The 13277-nt window shown below is 52.3% G+C and overlaps 7 protein-coding genes across 7 annotated transcripts; 3 read left to right on the top strand and 4 right to left on the bottom strand.

Moving 5' to 3' along the window:
• Positions 1-263: 263 nt before the first annotated feature.
• LAESUDRAFT_670397 (YjeF N-terminal domain-like protein) lies at positions 264-1622 on the bottom strand. Its single transcript, XM_040905434.1, has 7 exons — positions 1492-1622; positions 1386-1433; positions 1192-1327; positions 1102-1139; positions 1021-1044; positions 617-963; positions 264-563 (listed from the first exon to the last, which is right to left on the bottom strand). The coding sequence occupies exons 1-7, from the start codon at positions 1528-1530 to the stop codon at positions 461-463; spliced, it is 735 nt and encodes a 244-aa protein (XP_040769729.1). The 5' UTR covers positions 1531-1622; the 3' UTR covers positions 264-460.
• A 145-nt stretch (positions 1623-1767) lies between these two features.
• Positions 1768-3113, bottom strand: LAESUDRAFT_720066 (uncharacterized protein). The gene is made up of 3 exons (XM_040907746.1): positions 2700-3113; positions 2464-2644; positions 1768-2402 (listed from the first exon to the last, which is right to left on the bottom strand). Exons 1-3 carry the CDS (start codon positions 3060-3062, stop codon positions 1807-1809), a joined length of 1140 nt encoding a protein of 379 aa, XP_040769730.1. The 5' UTR covers positions 3063-3113; the 3' UTR covers positions 1768-1806.
• A 161-nt stretch (positions 3114-3274) lies between these two features.
• Positions 3275-5161, top strand: LAESUDRAFT_720067 (class II peroxidase). The gene is made up of 12 exons (XM_040907747.1): positions 3275-3387; positions 3446-3480; positions 3538-3555; positions 3610-3635; positions 3689-3793; positions 3845-3858; positions 3910-3951; positions 4000-4078; positions 4151-4445; positions 4497-4641; positions 4720-4886; positions 4952-5161. Exons 1-12 carry the CDS (start codon positions 3309-3311, stop codon positions 4982-4984), a joined length of 1038 nt encoding a protein of 345 aa, XP_040769731.1. The 5' UTR covers positions 3275-3308; the 3' UTR covers positions 4985-5161.
• Positions 5162-5176: 15 nt separating this feature from the next.
• Positions 5177-6577, bottom strand: LAESUDRAFT_754594 (uncharacterized protein; the record flags this gene model as incomplete). The annotated part of the gene is made up of 1 exon (XM_040911902.1): positions 5177-6577. The coding sequence occupies one exon, from the start codon at positions 6575-6577 to the stop codon at positions 5177-5179; it is 1401 nt and encodes a 466-aa protein (XP_040769732.1).
• Positions 6578-7514: 937 nt separating this feature from the next.
• On the top strand, positions 7515-10001 carry LAESUDRAFT_720068 (peptidase S28). Its single transcript, XM_040907748.1, has 13 exons — positions 7515-8009; positions 8063-8070; positions 8119-8161; positions 8210-8324; positions 8388-8466; positions 8519-8721; positions 8774-8986; positions 9041-9082; positions 9134-9235; positions 9287-9364; positions 9434-9548; positions 9603-9689; positions 9746-10001. Exons 1-13 carry the CDS (start codon positions 7567-7569, stop codon positions 9880-9882), a joined length of 1665 nt encoding a protein of 554 aa, XP_040769733.1. The 5' UTR covers positions 7515-7566; the 3' UTR covers positions 9883-10001.
• Positions 10002-10201: 200 nt separating this feature from the next.
• Positions 10202-11726, top strand: LAESUDRAFT_754596 (NAD-dependent deacetylase sirtuin-2; the record flags this gene model as incomplete). Its single annotated transcript, XM_040911903.1, has 6 exons — positions 10202-10318; positions 10391-10400; positions 10454-10501; positions 10566-10573; positions 10631-10709; positions 10768-11726. The coding sequence occupies 6 exons, from the start codon at positions 10202-10204 to the stop codon at positions 11724-11726; spliced, it is 1221 nt and encodes a 406-aa protein (XP_040769734.1).
• LAESUDRAFT_740619 (alpha/beta-hydrolase) lies at positions 11435-13234 on the bottom strand. The gene is made up of 3 exons (XM_040911091.1): positions 12956-13234; positions 12571-12866; positions 11435-12514 (listed from the first exon to the last, which is right to left on the bottom strand). The coding sequence occupies exons 1-3, from the start codon at positions 13158-13160 to the stop codon at positions 11864-11866; spliced, it is 1152 nt and encodes a 383-aa protein (XP_040769735.1). The 5' UTR covers positions 13161-13234; the 3' UTR covers positions 11435-11863.
• Between the last annotated feature and the right edge of the window lie 43 nt (positions 13235-13277).

The raw sequence follows: 13277 nt of genomic DNA on the forward strand, positions 1-13277 counted from the left end.
AGTTTTGCTGCCATTGTGTCTTTTACTTAATATCCTTAGACAAAATTTCAACTCGTTCATGGAAAAGGCACCAGAAAGTGCCAGAAAGGATTACAATCAGCGCAAAACCCGGAGATCCCCACGCTTTTCGGATATAGTACCTTTTTTGGACGGAAAAAAGCTCTAAAGGGCGGTATTTGAACTTTCCTGATGTGAATAAATTGTTAAGTCCTAAACGCGTTAAGGTCAACGCGCGCGTTAAGTCCGAAACGAGTTAAGATAACGCGTTAAGAATAAAAGTACACTTTGAACAGCATATTATTGAAGTATGGAAGGGCCAGCGCTGCAGGTGACAGTCCGAAAGATATGGATTTTTCATGAGAAGGTCCATGCGGTCACGGTCAGGCGATATCTTTCATTCTAGCATCCAGAATGTCCAGGAGCACGAACTACTCTTACATGGTCAATCACGTCTGGCAAGCTACAACTTCTGGGAGGTGTCCTCTGTCACACGAGGTAGTTCGACAATCTGGCTGAATCCCGGGTACTCTGGAAGGTTCAGACCAAACTCCTCTTCCATAGCCCTACAGGAATACATCCATCAGTACATTTCTGGAGTGATACAAAACCAACGTACTTGGTGACAAACCGCCCTCCCAGGAAGTGCCTTCCGGTGAACTTCCTGACCCCCTCCTTCGGCGCCGTCAAAGTAATCAACACGTCCGGGTTGAGTCCCACGCCTGCGTCGTTGCCCTTCTCGACGTCCCAGCCTGAGGGGATGTCGACGGAAACAATCGGCAAGCCAGATTGGTTGAGAAGCGGGAGTGCAGCGTCGAACGGTGCGCGCACGGGCGGCTTGAATGAGAAGCCAAATATGGCATCAAGGATGACGTCCGAGCGAGCGAGAATGTCACGCAGGGAGTGTGTTTCGTCGGTGGGAGTGAGAGTCTGGATGTGCATATTGTCGCACTGAGTTTTCAATCTCTGAGCAAGACCTGGGCGTAAGTTTCTTTGTAGGAACTGCCGAAGGGAGCAGCATACTTTGTAGATCTCCTTCGATCCTGGCTGCACGATACCAGAACCATCAGCTGACAGGCAGACTTGCCACACTACGGAGCTTACCTTGGGCATCCAGATAGTCGGCTTATACCCGAACATGCCTTCGTACTCCTCAGATTATCTGTCACCATCACGAGAAGCTACTACGCTCACCAAGGTGTCTCGCAGCCACCAAACCGTCGCCCCCCTGGTTTCCCGGCCCACAGCAGACCAGCACGCGGGGATACTTCTCCTTGCTATACACGGTCGCAAGAGTCTGCGCGCAAGCCAACCCAGCAAGCTCCATGAGCTATACATGCACATCCAGATGTCAGCGTCGATCAATGATCTCATCACTTGACTATTACCTGGTCGATACTGAACGCCCCGGTCGCGCTCATGAGCTCCTCATCGATCTGTCCACGCATACATGCAATGAGCATCGTTCTTGCGCTCGCCTGCGAGCATACACACTTGCTGGGCAAGCTTAGCGGTCAAGTAGCGCATGGTCATCTTCAGATTATTAGTGGAACGTAAAGAGGTACGTCTTTAAGCGAGTTGCTCGAGCTGTAGTGCATATATCTTGTGAAGTGACATCATCGTTCGTTCCAGAACGGGCGCTTGACTCGAAAGCCGTTGTCAATAGTCAATAGACTACCTTGTCTTCGTTGCGAACCAAGTCTTATACTCGGGGAAAGATTTTCAAACGGTAACGTTAACCCCCGAAATGGATTTACACAGCACTTTATACGGTGCTATGTCTCCAACGGAAGCGAGCCCCTAATTAAATTAATCCGCGTGAGGCTTCGTACACACCCTCCGATGTTCCTCCCAATCCAGCCTCTGATGCTCCGGCGAGCAGTACTTTATCGATTTACATCGGCTACATACCAGCCCTGCAAAACGCGGGGCACTCGCCTCTTCGACGCCTCCATCACTCCCTTCGCTGCTGCCCGTGATGCTACTCTCGCTCACACCTTCACCTATCTGGCCGCCATGTGCAGTGTCGTCGAAGCAGACATGGCAGTCGATCCAATTGCACATTTCCCTGGCCTTAGCACGTCGGCCGTAGCGATAACGGACCTTCCTCCTGTAACATAGCACTGCCGCGGTCTCGAGACCCTTCTTTGGGAACCTAATAAGCTCGCAACAGTTGTCTGTGCAACCAGGATTTGGGCAGCCGCTAGGAAAGTCGAAGTAGACGTCCTTGGATGGGACAAAAAGCGAGTTGGCGAAGAGAATCTGAGAGTATGACATGGTTTGGTGGGAGAAGAGAACGATAAAGGGCGGCTTCTTCTCATAGAGAATCGCTCTTAGTGTGAGATCAAGTTGGGGAAAGCATGGCGTCCGCCGCTGTCGTTCGAAAGTGTGCGTGAGATGCATGTCTAGTGGGAGAAAGCGTGCGCATTGTCGGTAACAATCGGAAGCGCAGAGAGTGGGACTGACGGTCATGGTTGATTTTCTGCTCCACGCTGTGTTTACACGACCCATTTGATGCATGTTGGCAGACGTACTTGAAGTAATCTGTGACTTGGTCCATCTCCTGGCGTTTGAGATCCGTGACAATTACATATATCTCGTCGCAGCCGCGATCGTGCATGCCTCGCAGGAGCATCAGTTCCGGGAGCTAAGGCACATGCATCCAGAGCGGATCAATTGGTCGTACGACGGGGGGAACCCACCATGCTGAAGATCACAGGCATCATGTTCAGCCTCGACATGGATTTGTGGTGGTACACATGAGTGACCCATGTCCGGTCCAGGGGTATCAGGCGGCCCGTGTCGACGGTGCGCGTGAAGATGTTCTCGGGGACGAAGACACCCTTATTCCACAGCAAAATCTGTTCCTTGCGAGCATTCGTGTTCGCAGCGTGTCGTCGCTCGCGGACGCGCTGAAACCAGTCGTAGTAGGCATCGGGACGATGGGGCCGCTCAAGCCATTTGTCGATGAGGAGGTCTGTCGCATCGTTGTCGAGCTTCTGGCAAACGAGCTCGCTCATGGAGAGGCTGGGGGGTATAAACTTGGAGTAATAACGACCAGGCATGGCGACGGTGGTGAGGTGAGGTCAGGGAGAGAAATGGGCTGAGCGCTGGAGTCGAGCAAAAGCACGCTGCGATCAGCCAGAAGGGATCGCTAATCGGAGTTGGGCGTCTAGACCGTTACGGCGCGAAAAAGCCGCCCCTAAACTATGTGCCATCACGTGTCAATACGCGTCTCGCTTGCACGCGCCTGCGGCTGAAGCGTCTCGCGTGTTTTGTTTCTTCTCGTCTAGCATAGATTCTGATAATACATGACACTCTTTATGCTTTACGTGTACTTGGCTGGTCTACTTCTTCTCACACATTTGTATGATTGCTCTGTAGCCTCAAGTGCGCCGCATTTCGCTTCGTCTGTCTCCCGTTTACGCTGACTTCGCTTGCTTCACAGCTATTCATACTGAGCATTCAACTGCAGCGCCATCAGTGAGTAGCGTTATTCAGCCTATATGTTATCTTGTAAGCCAGTACTCAACATCTCAGTGCAAGCGCTGGTTCGAAGTGCGTATGTTTGTGCTGGCTTCTTGTGACGAGAAACAATGAATCGCTGCCTAGATTCTGGACGATCTTCAATACAACGTGTAAACTTATAAAAATCGAAACGTTTTTGGCATATGTTGAATGTGATGCTTAGATTCGGTGGCGGGAAATGCGGCGATCCGGCCAGGAAGGCACTTCGACTCACGTTTCATGACGGAATAGGTCGTTCTGCTGCTTTGAAAGCTTCTGGGAGATTTCCGTGCGTATTCAAATACTTAGGCACACTATCCTATGGCTCAACAACAAGTAGTGGAGGAGGTGCAGGCAAGTGCCATTCTCTGGTCAGTGCGCGCGGAAGCTCACATATGCATGCAGATGGCAGCATCATCAAGTTTGCAGATGTCGAGCTAGAAGACCGTATGTACATGTCATCGCCGATATATCGCGACTCATCAGAAATCGTAGCGGCAAACACAGGCCTGGAAGACATAGTGTATGTTCTCAGATCTCTGGCTGATGACCACGGTGTGAGCTACGGCGACATGTGCGTATCGTCGCTTACTCCTGGTTGCTTAATCCATGCGACTTCAGCGCATATACTGACCAATGGATGAAGCATACAATTTGCCGGAGCCGTGGCTCTGTCCAACTGTCCCGGAAGCCCTCGCCTCGCCTTCTATGCTGGACGTGCCGAGGCGATCGCCCCCTCTCCACCTAAGCTGGCCCCATTCCCGACAGATTCGGCAGAAACGATATTGTCTCGGATGGCAGATGCAGGGTTCACAGCAGAGGACACGGTCGCACTCATGGCAGCGCACTCGGTCGCCGTGCAAAAGATTATCGATCCTAGCGCAGTTGGCGCACCGTTGGACAGCACGCCGGAAGCCTTTGACTCGCAGTTCTATTTGGAGGTACGTCGGAAGCGAGATGCCAAGCTCCGCTAACCTAATCTCCTTGACGAGACTCTTCTTAGGGGCACCAGCTACCCTGGCAAAGGGAGATCAGCGGCAGAGGCGAAGTCACCTGTAAAGCACGTATTCCGACTGGCATCGGATGCTGCGCTTGCACGGCATAAAAGCACCGCTTGCTACTGGGAAGCGTTCGTCGGTGAGCTCCGAATAATCCATGTGCAAGATCAACTGGTGAAGATACCTCGTTGTTCTGACGTGACTGCCGCGTGTACAGGTGATCAAGAGCGTATGCGCGGATCCTTCCGAAAAGCCATGGAGAAGCTCGCGAATCAGGGCCATTCAAATCTCGCCGATTGTTCGTCTGTCATTCCTGCTCCGAAGCCTTGGAACCGCCCGCCTAAGTTGCCTCGAGGCAAGAACGTCTCGGATATCGAACAGACTGTGAGTCGTTTGCGCCGCCTCCAGGCATCCCTGACACCTCCGCCCTATGCTGGTTGACGCCGTAGTGCACGGCGGTCCAATTCCCCCCTCTAGCCTAACCCATGCACATCGCTACACAGCTGGACCGGCCCTATGTCGGAGGAATTCTCATGCAGCTTTTCTTCATTATTGTTATGCCCCACGTCAATGTGAAATCCTAGCATTAGTGTAATTATGTCGCGTGTCTGCAAATGCCAATTTGAGCATTCAGGAGGAGCAATGTGACAATCATCGCCAATAAGTAACGACATTCATTCACTCGTATCTCCGTAGACAAGCTCTGCTGTCCCTACACGCACGATTAGCGATTGTACCAAGGGCTTGATCCGCCCCAGGATCGGCGCGAGTAGTGTGTTGCTAGTGTCACTAGCAAACCTCAGGCGGAGGACTTGTAGAGCTGGGTGAATATACTGCGACCTTATTGAAAGGCTACGTTCCAGGTACCGCAGCACCTGCAACGCTCCGTTATCGACGATAAGGATATCTATGAAGCGTAAGTTCTGCAATTGAGGACATAGCATCCGTTTCGATGTGGATGATTCGGCACGGGCGCGCAAGGCGTCGAGAAAGCCAGTGGTCCAGGTACCACTGACCTCTATGCTCGTTAGGGACGGTAGAGCCCTCATGACTGCTCTCCAGCTCTCGTTCACAGGTGTCGCAGAATGATACGAAGAGGTTGCCCGGAGATGGACGACGTGCGAGAGGAGATGAGCGATAGAAGGAAGGTTGTTGAGAATGTGAAGTAGTTCGGCTGGAGCGAAAACAAATCGCACGGACGACTGGCAATGTGGAGCTTCATTTGAAAGAGCAATGGCCGTATGAGAAATTGTTAGCGAGCGCTTGGTCGGCTGCCTGTCGCGGGTCTGCGGCGGTACGAGCGGACCCAACAAAGAGGGGTCGGCTGGTAGGACAGTGGCGAGGTCTCGCACACCAAGAGAATGAATGAGGATGTTGGTGGTTGGCGGCACTGAGAGATGGGACAGAATCTGTTGGACCACGCCCTGTCTATCACATCCCACCTCCAACCAACGCAGACGAGACAGCTCAACAATTTTGAGTGACGCATCAATGGAGGTTGTCGCAGAGCCGTCAAACGAGATGGCTGCCAATACCACGAGATGCTCGAGGTCCGGACAGTTCTGCAGCAGGAAAAGCACCTGTGGAAGTGTGGGACGAGTCCCCCGAGGAAGACGAGAAAGGGCCAGCTTCTTCAAATTAAGCAAGGAAGAGCTGAGTTGTGGCCACGCCGTAAATGAGGTACTGTCGAGACAAAGTTTGCGGATTCTAGTCTCGCTGAAGTCAACAAAGAGTGTCGCAAACATCGCGGCCGAAGGATCGATGCCGGTGGAAATTGATGACCAGCCGGGGGTTTCATACCGGATATGTGAGATTACTTCTCGTACGACCGTCTGATAAGCCACAAGGTAGATGCACTCTAATCGTCGCAATTGACGAAGGAGTGAATATGCAGCTTGGGACGGAACGACAGGCAGGTCAATATCACGAGGCTGTATGAAGACAGCTCGGATTGCGAGTCCGCCTGAGCGAGCGCAAAACAATTGGCCGATTGATGGTCGCCGGAGGTCGACCAGCGTCCAAAACGTGGGCGACTCTGTCGTGAGAGTTCGCCAATGTCTGCAGGCATGAGACATTGCTAAGGCCTGTGTAATGCGGGTAGTAGAATATATATTGCTATCCAAGCTTCGTTCGAGGATTGTTAGCAAGAGCTCTCCCGGCAACCGATGAATGGGAGGTAGAGTAGCGGTGCGGTTCATGCTGAGGCTGACGATAGGCGCAACGTGGCCTTGAGAAAGGGATCCGCGTGCCTCGTACGAAGTTCTGCTGAGTCTCCGCGACCTAAACCAACACACAATGAGGATGACACTTCCGTCGACCCATAAATTTAGCACACACCATGGACAGCTCTGAGGATGTGAGGAGAGATGCGCGAGAGGGCATTACCAGCTTTGCGAGTTTTGTTCATTGTGCTAATCAATCATCTATGGGATACGGAACTTCGGGCGGCATCCTACCGATGCATCACGTCGAAACTTGTCACAAGTCTGGCGACTGGTTTTCTCTCGGCCTCAGTCACCTGTGGCATCCCGCCGCGTATGATCTTGAGAAGACGAGTCCAGGTCGGGTCTCATCTCCGCTGTAGCCGACCAGCCTCACCAGGAGTGATTGCCTTCCACGGAAAAGACAGCGACGAAGTTTGTCCCGAAACCGTATCAGCTTTTCCATCTATCAATGACGCTTAATATCAGGTACTGTACTGGTCAATGATTGTGGCACAGGAGATGACGGATGCGCTCAAACAGAGTCAGTGTTCGGTCTTCCTCCGACTCGATGACCGTTTCACGTAATTATACACTCCGAACGTGATTACATCGCTCGCCATGACAGCCGCAGCTTAAAATATTTGAGTAACCTGTGCTGGCGACTAAATTATAGCGACTGACCAAAATATGGCCGAGGTTTTAAACGCGGGAGCTTGGCAGCGGCCGCGCGCGACGCGACGACAACGAAGTCACGTGGGGGTGACGGAAAGGGACGCGGTCATCGCGTCGCCGTCGCGTACTTCCCATCACCAGCTCTGCTTTCGCCGCGTAGCTCGGCTGATGCTATCCAACATACCACAATGAGAGGCTTACTGTATGCTTTAATTTCTCTCCTCTTTTCTCTATGCTCTGTCGCACTTGATGCCAGCGTGGTACATCTACTCGGCCCGCAAGGGGTCAATCTCTGGAAACTAGATGCTGCAAGACGAGCACGCTCCACGAACCATCCGCACGGTCTCGTTGTGCAACAGGCAAACGACTTTTCCGAATATTCAGATGCTCCCGTCGAATTCCCTGAACGATGGTTCACTCAGCCTTTGGATCACTTCTCCAATTCGTCTCACACGTTCGAACAACGTTATTGGATTAACACTCGTCATTATAAGCCCGGTTCTGATGGGCCGGTAATTATCCTTGATGGTGGCGAAACATCTGGCAAAGATAGGATACCGTTCTTGGACACTGGCATTGTCGAGATCCTCGCCGGAGCAACGGGGGGCGTGGGAGTGGTCCTAGAACACAGGTTAGCAATAACTCGGTGTCTTTTTAGTGTCCTTAACCGGCGTCAACGATCAGATACTATGGTATTAGTCCTTTCAGAAAGCATCTATGACATGCTTATCATGATGCAGGATCATCTATGCCTGTGGAGAACCTGACTACAGACTCTTTGCGGTATGATCAAATATCATTCTGGAGACGACCATCTTAACTCCCACATAGATGGCTTAACAATGATCAAGCTGCAGCGGATTCCGCAAACTTCATGGCGAATGTCCAGTTCCAGGGTATCGATGAGGACCTCACTGCTCCGAACACTCCCTGGATATACTATGGTGTCCGTATGCTGAACGCCAGTCTTCCAGCTGTCAGTATTAAAATTTCCGCATTGTTACCTCAGGGCTCTTATGCCGGTGCACGTGCGGCTCACATGAAGATTCTCTACCCAAAGCTTGTCTATGGTGCTATCGCCTCGAGTGGTATTGTCAAGTCTTGCTCACGTATAAAGTACTATTTGTTGATACAAGCCAGGTGTCACTCATGCTTCCATCGTGAACTGGGAATACACGGATATAATCCGCCGGGCAGCAGACCCGGAATGCTCGTCCAACCTGCAGCGTGCCGTAGAATTCATCGACACCATACTGTCAGTGCCCCCTCTGCGAACTCCCCTCAAACGGTTGTTTGGCTTGGCTGAGTTGGAGCATGATGATGACTTCGCGTCCGTACTTGAGGTAGTCCAGCTGCTATCGATGCCGGTTACCCTGCTAATACCTATTGTATCAGAGTCCCTTAGGATACTGGCAGGGAAAGAACTGGGACCCCATCATCAACAGCAATGGGTTTGATATATTCTGCGCCGCGTTGAACAAATCGCTGCGAGGAGACGATATTTCATTTGGGGAAACAACACATGACGAGAACGCACACGTGCTCTTGCTCCCTGGAGGGCTAAGTGTACCTTTGGTGGTGTATAACTATGCGCAGTACGTTAAGGAGGTTTGTGCTTGTGCCATTCAGCGACCGTATTGCAGTTGACCCAGTACTGGCCAGCATTTCGTTTCGAGGTGTCCGGAGGACCTCACCGTTGAAGAAGTATGTAGACTTGCCGAGTGCTGCCGGTAATACTCATGCGTCCATCCACAGTGCTTTGGGACATACGACGATATCAAGTTCCAGGGTGCTTCATTGGATGAAACATGGAGATTATGGCTGTTCCAGGTCTGCACTGAATGGGGCTATTTTACAGTGAGTATGCTTACCCTCCACAAAATGGACTTTTCGTTTACAGGCACGTAGACCGCTCCGCCCTCGTATGTCGCACGTATCATCTCCAACCGCATCACGTTGGAATATGAGTCGAAGATCTGCCGACAGGTATGCAGTGACAGCGTCGCTACTCAGCTCATTAGGCGTTGCTGTCCTTCTTGCTGACTATGGCTTCAGGCGTTTGCCCCAGGGAAACATTTCATTGTTCCACAAATGCCGAATGTCACTGCTGTAAACATTCTGGGCGACTTCTACATCGCCGCTGATCGGCTGGCGATCATCGATGGTGAAGGTGCGCAATACGACGTTGCTGGAGCTGTGACAATTAGCTGAAGTTGCGGTGCAGTTGATCCGTGGAGGCCTGACACACCTCACAGCGAGTATGCTCCGGACCGTCTTGACACGATACTACGTCCCTTCAAGCTCATCCCTGGTGTGCCCCGACGATTATATGTGACAGTTCATGCTCTAACTTTTTTTCCTACGCAGGCGGTGTGCACCATTATGATGAGTATGGTTTGCGAGATATCTCGGCCGAGCCACCGGAAATCGAGCAGATCCACCTGGAGATGATCGAGTTTGTCAAGGAGTGGTTGAAGGACTGGGAGCCGCCTAAGCGTTCTTGATTCGCATCGTTGCTTATGTGTTTGCTTGAATCTACGGACAGTATGGCAAGATCTATGGATGCTTTCATGAGTATTGGAACGTATTGTCGTAGCTACTATTCAGAATGCTTCGTTTGACGACTTCGCAGTGTGAGGCTCTCGATTCGTCGTGGGTCTTCCGGAGATGAGGAGAAGTGTGCCACAAACACGATTTCGCTTGGCGCATGCGCCTCTCGCGCCAACATCGCCCAGACCGCCAGTCTTACTCCGGCTCCACGTTACCTGACCTATCGCCTTCCGACCACAACTTCTACTAGCAGGACATTGACAAGTACTTCCAATGGGCGCTGAGCAGTCTGCCATATATGACGGCCCTCCGGAGATCCTCGAGGCCAGGAACCTCCCGTCGGTGGCCAAGTACATGAAATCGGAAGAATGTAAGAACATCTTCATCATGGTGAGTCTTTGGCGCCGTCCTGCGCTCACGATCGAGCGATGATTTGGACGATCGAATTGCGGATCTTTTCAGCTCGGTGCAGGTAAGGTTGAGAAGGTCGATTGTCTGCATGTTTTGATGCTCATGAATACCAAGGCGTCAGCACGTCTGCTGGGATACCGGACTTCCGGTCGCCAGAGACAGGTACGTCGCCGTTGTCTCGTGTGCACGCGATGCAACAGCTGATGATGACGACGATTGATGTCAGGACTATACGTGAGCAGTTGTGCAGCTGCTTCAGACACGTCGTCCGAATTATGACCGTCTCCGCAGGCAAACCTTGCCCGTCTCAATCTCCCCTACCCTGAAGCGGTCTTTGAGATCAGCTTCTTCCGCGAGGATCCCATCCCTTGTATGTCTTGAAAGCAATCATCTTACGAAGAACTGATTCCGATATGCTACACATCTAGTTTACACGCTTGCCCGCGAACTCCTGCCCGGGCGTTTCCGGCCAACGCCGACCCACTCATTCGTCCGCCTCCTCGCCGACCATGGGCTCCTGCACACATGCTTCACGCAGAACATAGACACGCTAGAGCGGCGCGCTGGGGTCCCAGCCCATAAGATCGTAGAGGCTCATGGCAGCTTTGCTAGCCAGAGGTGCATAGACTGCCGGACAGAGTACGACGGCGAGAAGATGCGAGAATGCCTCAGGGCTGGCACCATCGCACGATGCCCGGAGTGCGAGGGATTGGTCAAACCGGACATCGTCTTCTTCGGCGAGTCTGTAAGTAGTGCTGCCCATCCTCGCAAGGAGTCCCCCGAAACTGACACGAAGTTTGCACTTCAGCTGCCAGAGCATTTCCACCAGGCCGTCCCGCAACTGCGAAAAGCTGATATGCTTTTCGTCATTGGGACTTCATTGACTGTCCAGCCGTTTGCCTCCCTCGCATCGATAGCCCCTGCGCACTGCCCACGAGTACTCATCAACCTCGACCATGTGGGCGACTTTGGCAGTAGGCCTGATGACGTCATCTGCCTGGGCAAGTGCGACCACGTTGTTCGCGAGTTGTGCAAGGAGCTCGGCTGGGAAGAGGAGCTCGATGCAGCGTGGAAGGAGACCGAGAATAGCGTAGTCGAGTTTGATGTAGAACATCCGGCGCCCGTCGGGCCTGAGCAATCGGACGAGAAAGAGGAGGAACAATTGGAAGAGGAGGTGGAGGAGATCACGGAGAGGCTGGAGAGGGTGCTGGGGTCGCGATACATTCCTGTTGCAGCAGGAGAGGATGATTGGCCAGAGAGCGACTCACTGATCGCGACTGGAGAGGAGGTTCCGGTGACGGAGGACGAGCCTCAGCCTAGGAAAGCGGACGACAATGCTGTTCCTGAGACAGAGGGTGAAGTCAAACAGGCTAAAGAGGAGCTCTAGAGAATGTTAGAGTAGAGCGACTATCGTAGGTCGTGATTGTAGGGTTCTGCGTGCACGTTGGATATATACATATACATAGTCATAACTCTTATGACCCGCGCATCCTGCACATGTGATGTGGTCCGTTTAGGCGCAAGCTACAAGTCGTTGTCTCGGAGGTGCTGTATAACGAACTTCGCCGCTTGGTCGAATAGCCCTCCGTGGCTGCCGTATGTGTTCTCAGCGCCCGGTTGGTAGTCGAAGGAATGTTCCATGCCGTCGATCATAACCAAGTTCGTCTCTACTCCTGCATCCTGCAGCATTGCGTGCAAGTGTATTGATTCGGCCGGAAGAATCGCCGAGTCTATCGAACCGTGAACGAGCAGCGTCGGTGGCCACGAAGATGATATATTCAAGTGAGGAAATAGCGGTAGGTGCTCTCGGGGAATGACAGACTCAATGCCCGTAGGAGGCTGATGGATGTCTGGAACCGCATCCTCTTGCCCCTGTGCCGCTTTGCGCTCTCCTGCAGTAGAACTTCGCAGCATTTTGCTGAGGCTTAATTCGTGACATCCAGTGTAGTAGTCCAAAAATACGCCAAGTTGAAGATACAGTCTAGCAAGAAGCATACGAGGGTTTGCAGGATAGCCAGGAGTAGGCGACGTCAGAGGGTGATATGCTAACGCGGAGTCTGAGATTGGGGAAAGCTGACGGCAATCGGGATAGAGATACTCAGAGAAGTGCGTTGGATCAAGCAGCTCACGGCCTCGGAAGAATACCGATGACTTGGGGTAATAATAATGAGGCGTCTGTATTCGAAACATTCTCAGTGTCGTCAGAACCAGCAGCCAGTGCGTATACGGACCAGCATCATTCCACCCATGCCGTACATTGACAGGACCGCCTTCGGTCTCGGTCGGGCATGTATGGCAGCGAGATAAGCGCAAAGTCCACCAGAGCTAGTGCCCGCGACGGCAATTGAATCAACGGCGACTCGAATCTTGGTGACCGGGGATACACTTTCAGATAATGACTGGTTGAGTTTGTGCGCGACAAAATCTATCACATCCTTGATGTCCGCTAGTAGATCGTGTCCAGTTGAAGGAGGCAAGAGGCGGTAGTCAGCAGAGATGAAGATGCAGTCTGCAGATGTAACGCGTCCTTGACACAAAATGGTTAGAAACTCTGAAACCAGATGCCGCAAACACACAATCGAGGCGAGCGACACGCATAACAGGCACTGCACTCACGATATAGCCAATGTGGGAACCAGCTTCGTCTGTTTCCGACGGTGAGGCCCCCGCCATGAAAGTAGACGAGTGCAGACGAATAGCAGACCAAGCCAGACTGATCAACTTCGTTGGGCAGATAGACATCCAGGAGCAGAGGTAGTCCGTCCACATGCTTGTAGATCAGAGTGATTGGTACGGGTGACTGTGAATCGCCAGGCATCATCACAAGCCATGCAGGACTTTCTATCAATGGTATGTGCGGGCTTATAGCGGTGGTGGGATGTCAGAGGTTTCGAGGGTCGTCGAGCTCGAAGATTGTGATCGTCACTGGCGCGCGTGA

The sequence above is a fragment of the Laetiporus sulphureus genome (genome assembly GCF_001632365.1).
Source record: "Laetiporus sulphureus 93-53 unplaced genomic scaffold LAESUscaffold_2, whole genome shotgun sequence".
NCBI classification, from domain to species: domain Eukaryota; kingdom Fungi; phylum Basidiomycota; class Agaricomycetes; order Polyporales; family Laetiporaceae; genus Laetiporus; species Laetiporus sulphureus.

Coding starts and splice junctions, on each gene's coding strand:
- LAESUDRAFT_740619 (XM_040911091.1), bottom strand. CDS start 13,160: ATGATGCCTGGCGATTCACAGTCACCCGTACCAATCACTCTGATCTAC. Junction 12,867..12,955: donor GTTCCCACATTGGCTATATC/GTGAGTGCAGTG, acceptor TTTTGTGTCAAG/GACGCGTTACATCTGCAGAC. Junction 12,515..12,570: donor GCATGGGTGGAATGATGCTG/GTCCGTATACGC, acceptor TTTCGAATACAG/ACGCCTCATTATTATTACCC.
- LAESUDRAFT_670397 (XM_040905434.1), bottom strand. CDS start 1,530: ATGACCATGCGCTACTTGACCGCTAAGCTTGCCCAGCAA. Junction 1,328..1,385: donor GGGCGTTCAGTATCGACCAG/GTAATAGTCAAG, acceptor GTGCATGTATAG/CTCATGGAGCTTGCTGGGTT. Junction 964..1,020: donor GATCGAAGGAGATCTACAAA/GTATGCTGCTCC, acceptor GGTCTTGCTCAG/AGATTGAAAACTCAGTGCGA.
- LAESUDRAFT_720066 (XM_040907746.1), bottom strand. CDS start 3,062: ATGCCTGGTCGTTATTACTCCAAGTTTATACCCCCCAGCCTCTCCATG. Junction 2,645..2,699: donor TGCCTGTGATCTTCAGCATG/GTGGGTTCCCCC, acceptor CATGTGCCTTAG/CTCCCGGAACTGATGCTCCT. Junction 2,403..2,463: donor GCAGAAAATCAACCATGACC/GTCAGTCCCACT, acceptor TTCTCCCACTAG/ACATGCATCTCACGCACACT.
- LAESUDRAFT_720068 (XM_040907748.1), top strand. CDS start 7,567: ATGAGAGGCTTACTGTATGCTTTAATTTCTCTCCTCTTTTCTCTATGC. Junction 8,325..8,387: donor CTCCCTGGATATACTATGGT/GTCCGTATGCTG, acceptor TTGTTACCTCAG/GGCTCTTATGCCGGTGCACG. Junction 9,083..9,133: donor AGGACCTCACCGTTGAAGAA/GTATGTAGACTT, acceptor GTCCATCCACAG/TGCTTTGGGACATACGACGA.
- LAESUDRAFT_720067 (XM_040907747.1), top strand. CDS start 3,309: ATGACACTCTTTATGCTTTACGTGTACTTGGCTGGTCTACTTCTTCTC. Junction 3,388..3,445: donor TGATTGCTCTGTAGCCTCAA/GTGCGCCGCATT, acceptor CTTGCTTCACAG/CTATTCATACTGAGCATTCA. Junction 3,952..3,999: donor AGATGTCGAGCTAGAAGACC/GTATGTACATGT, acceptor CAGAAATCGTAG/CGGCAAACACAGGCCTGGAA.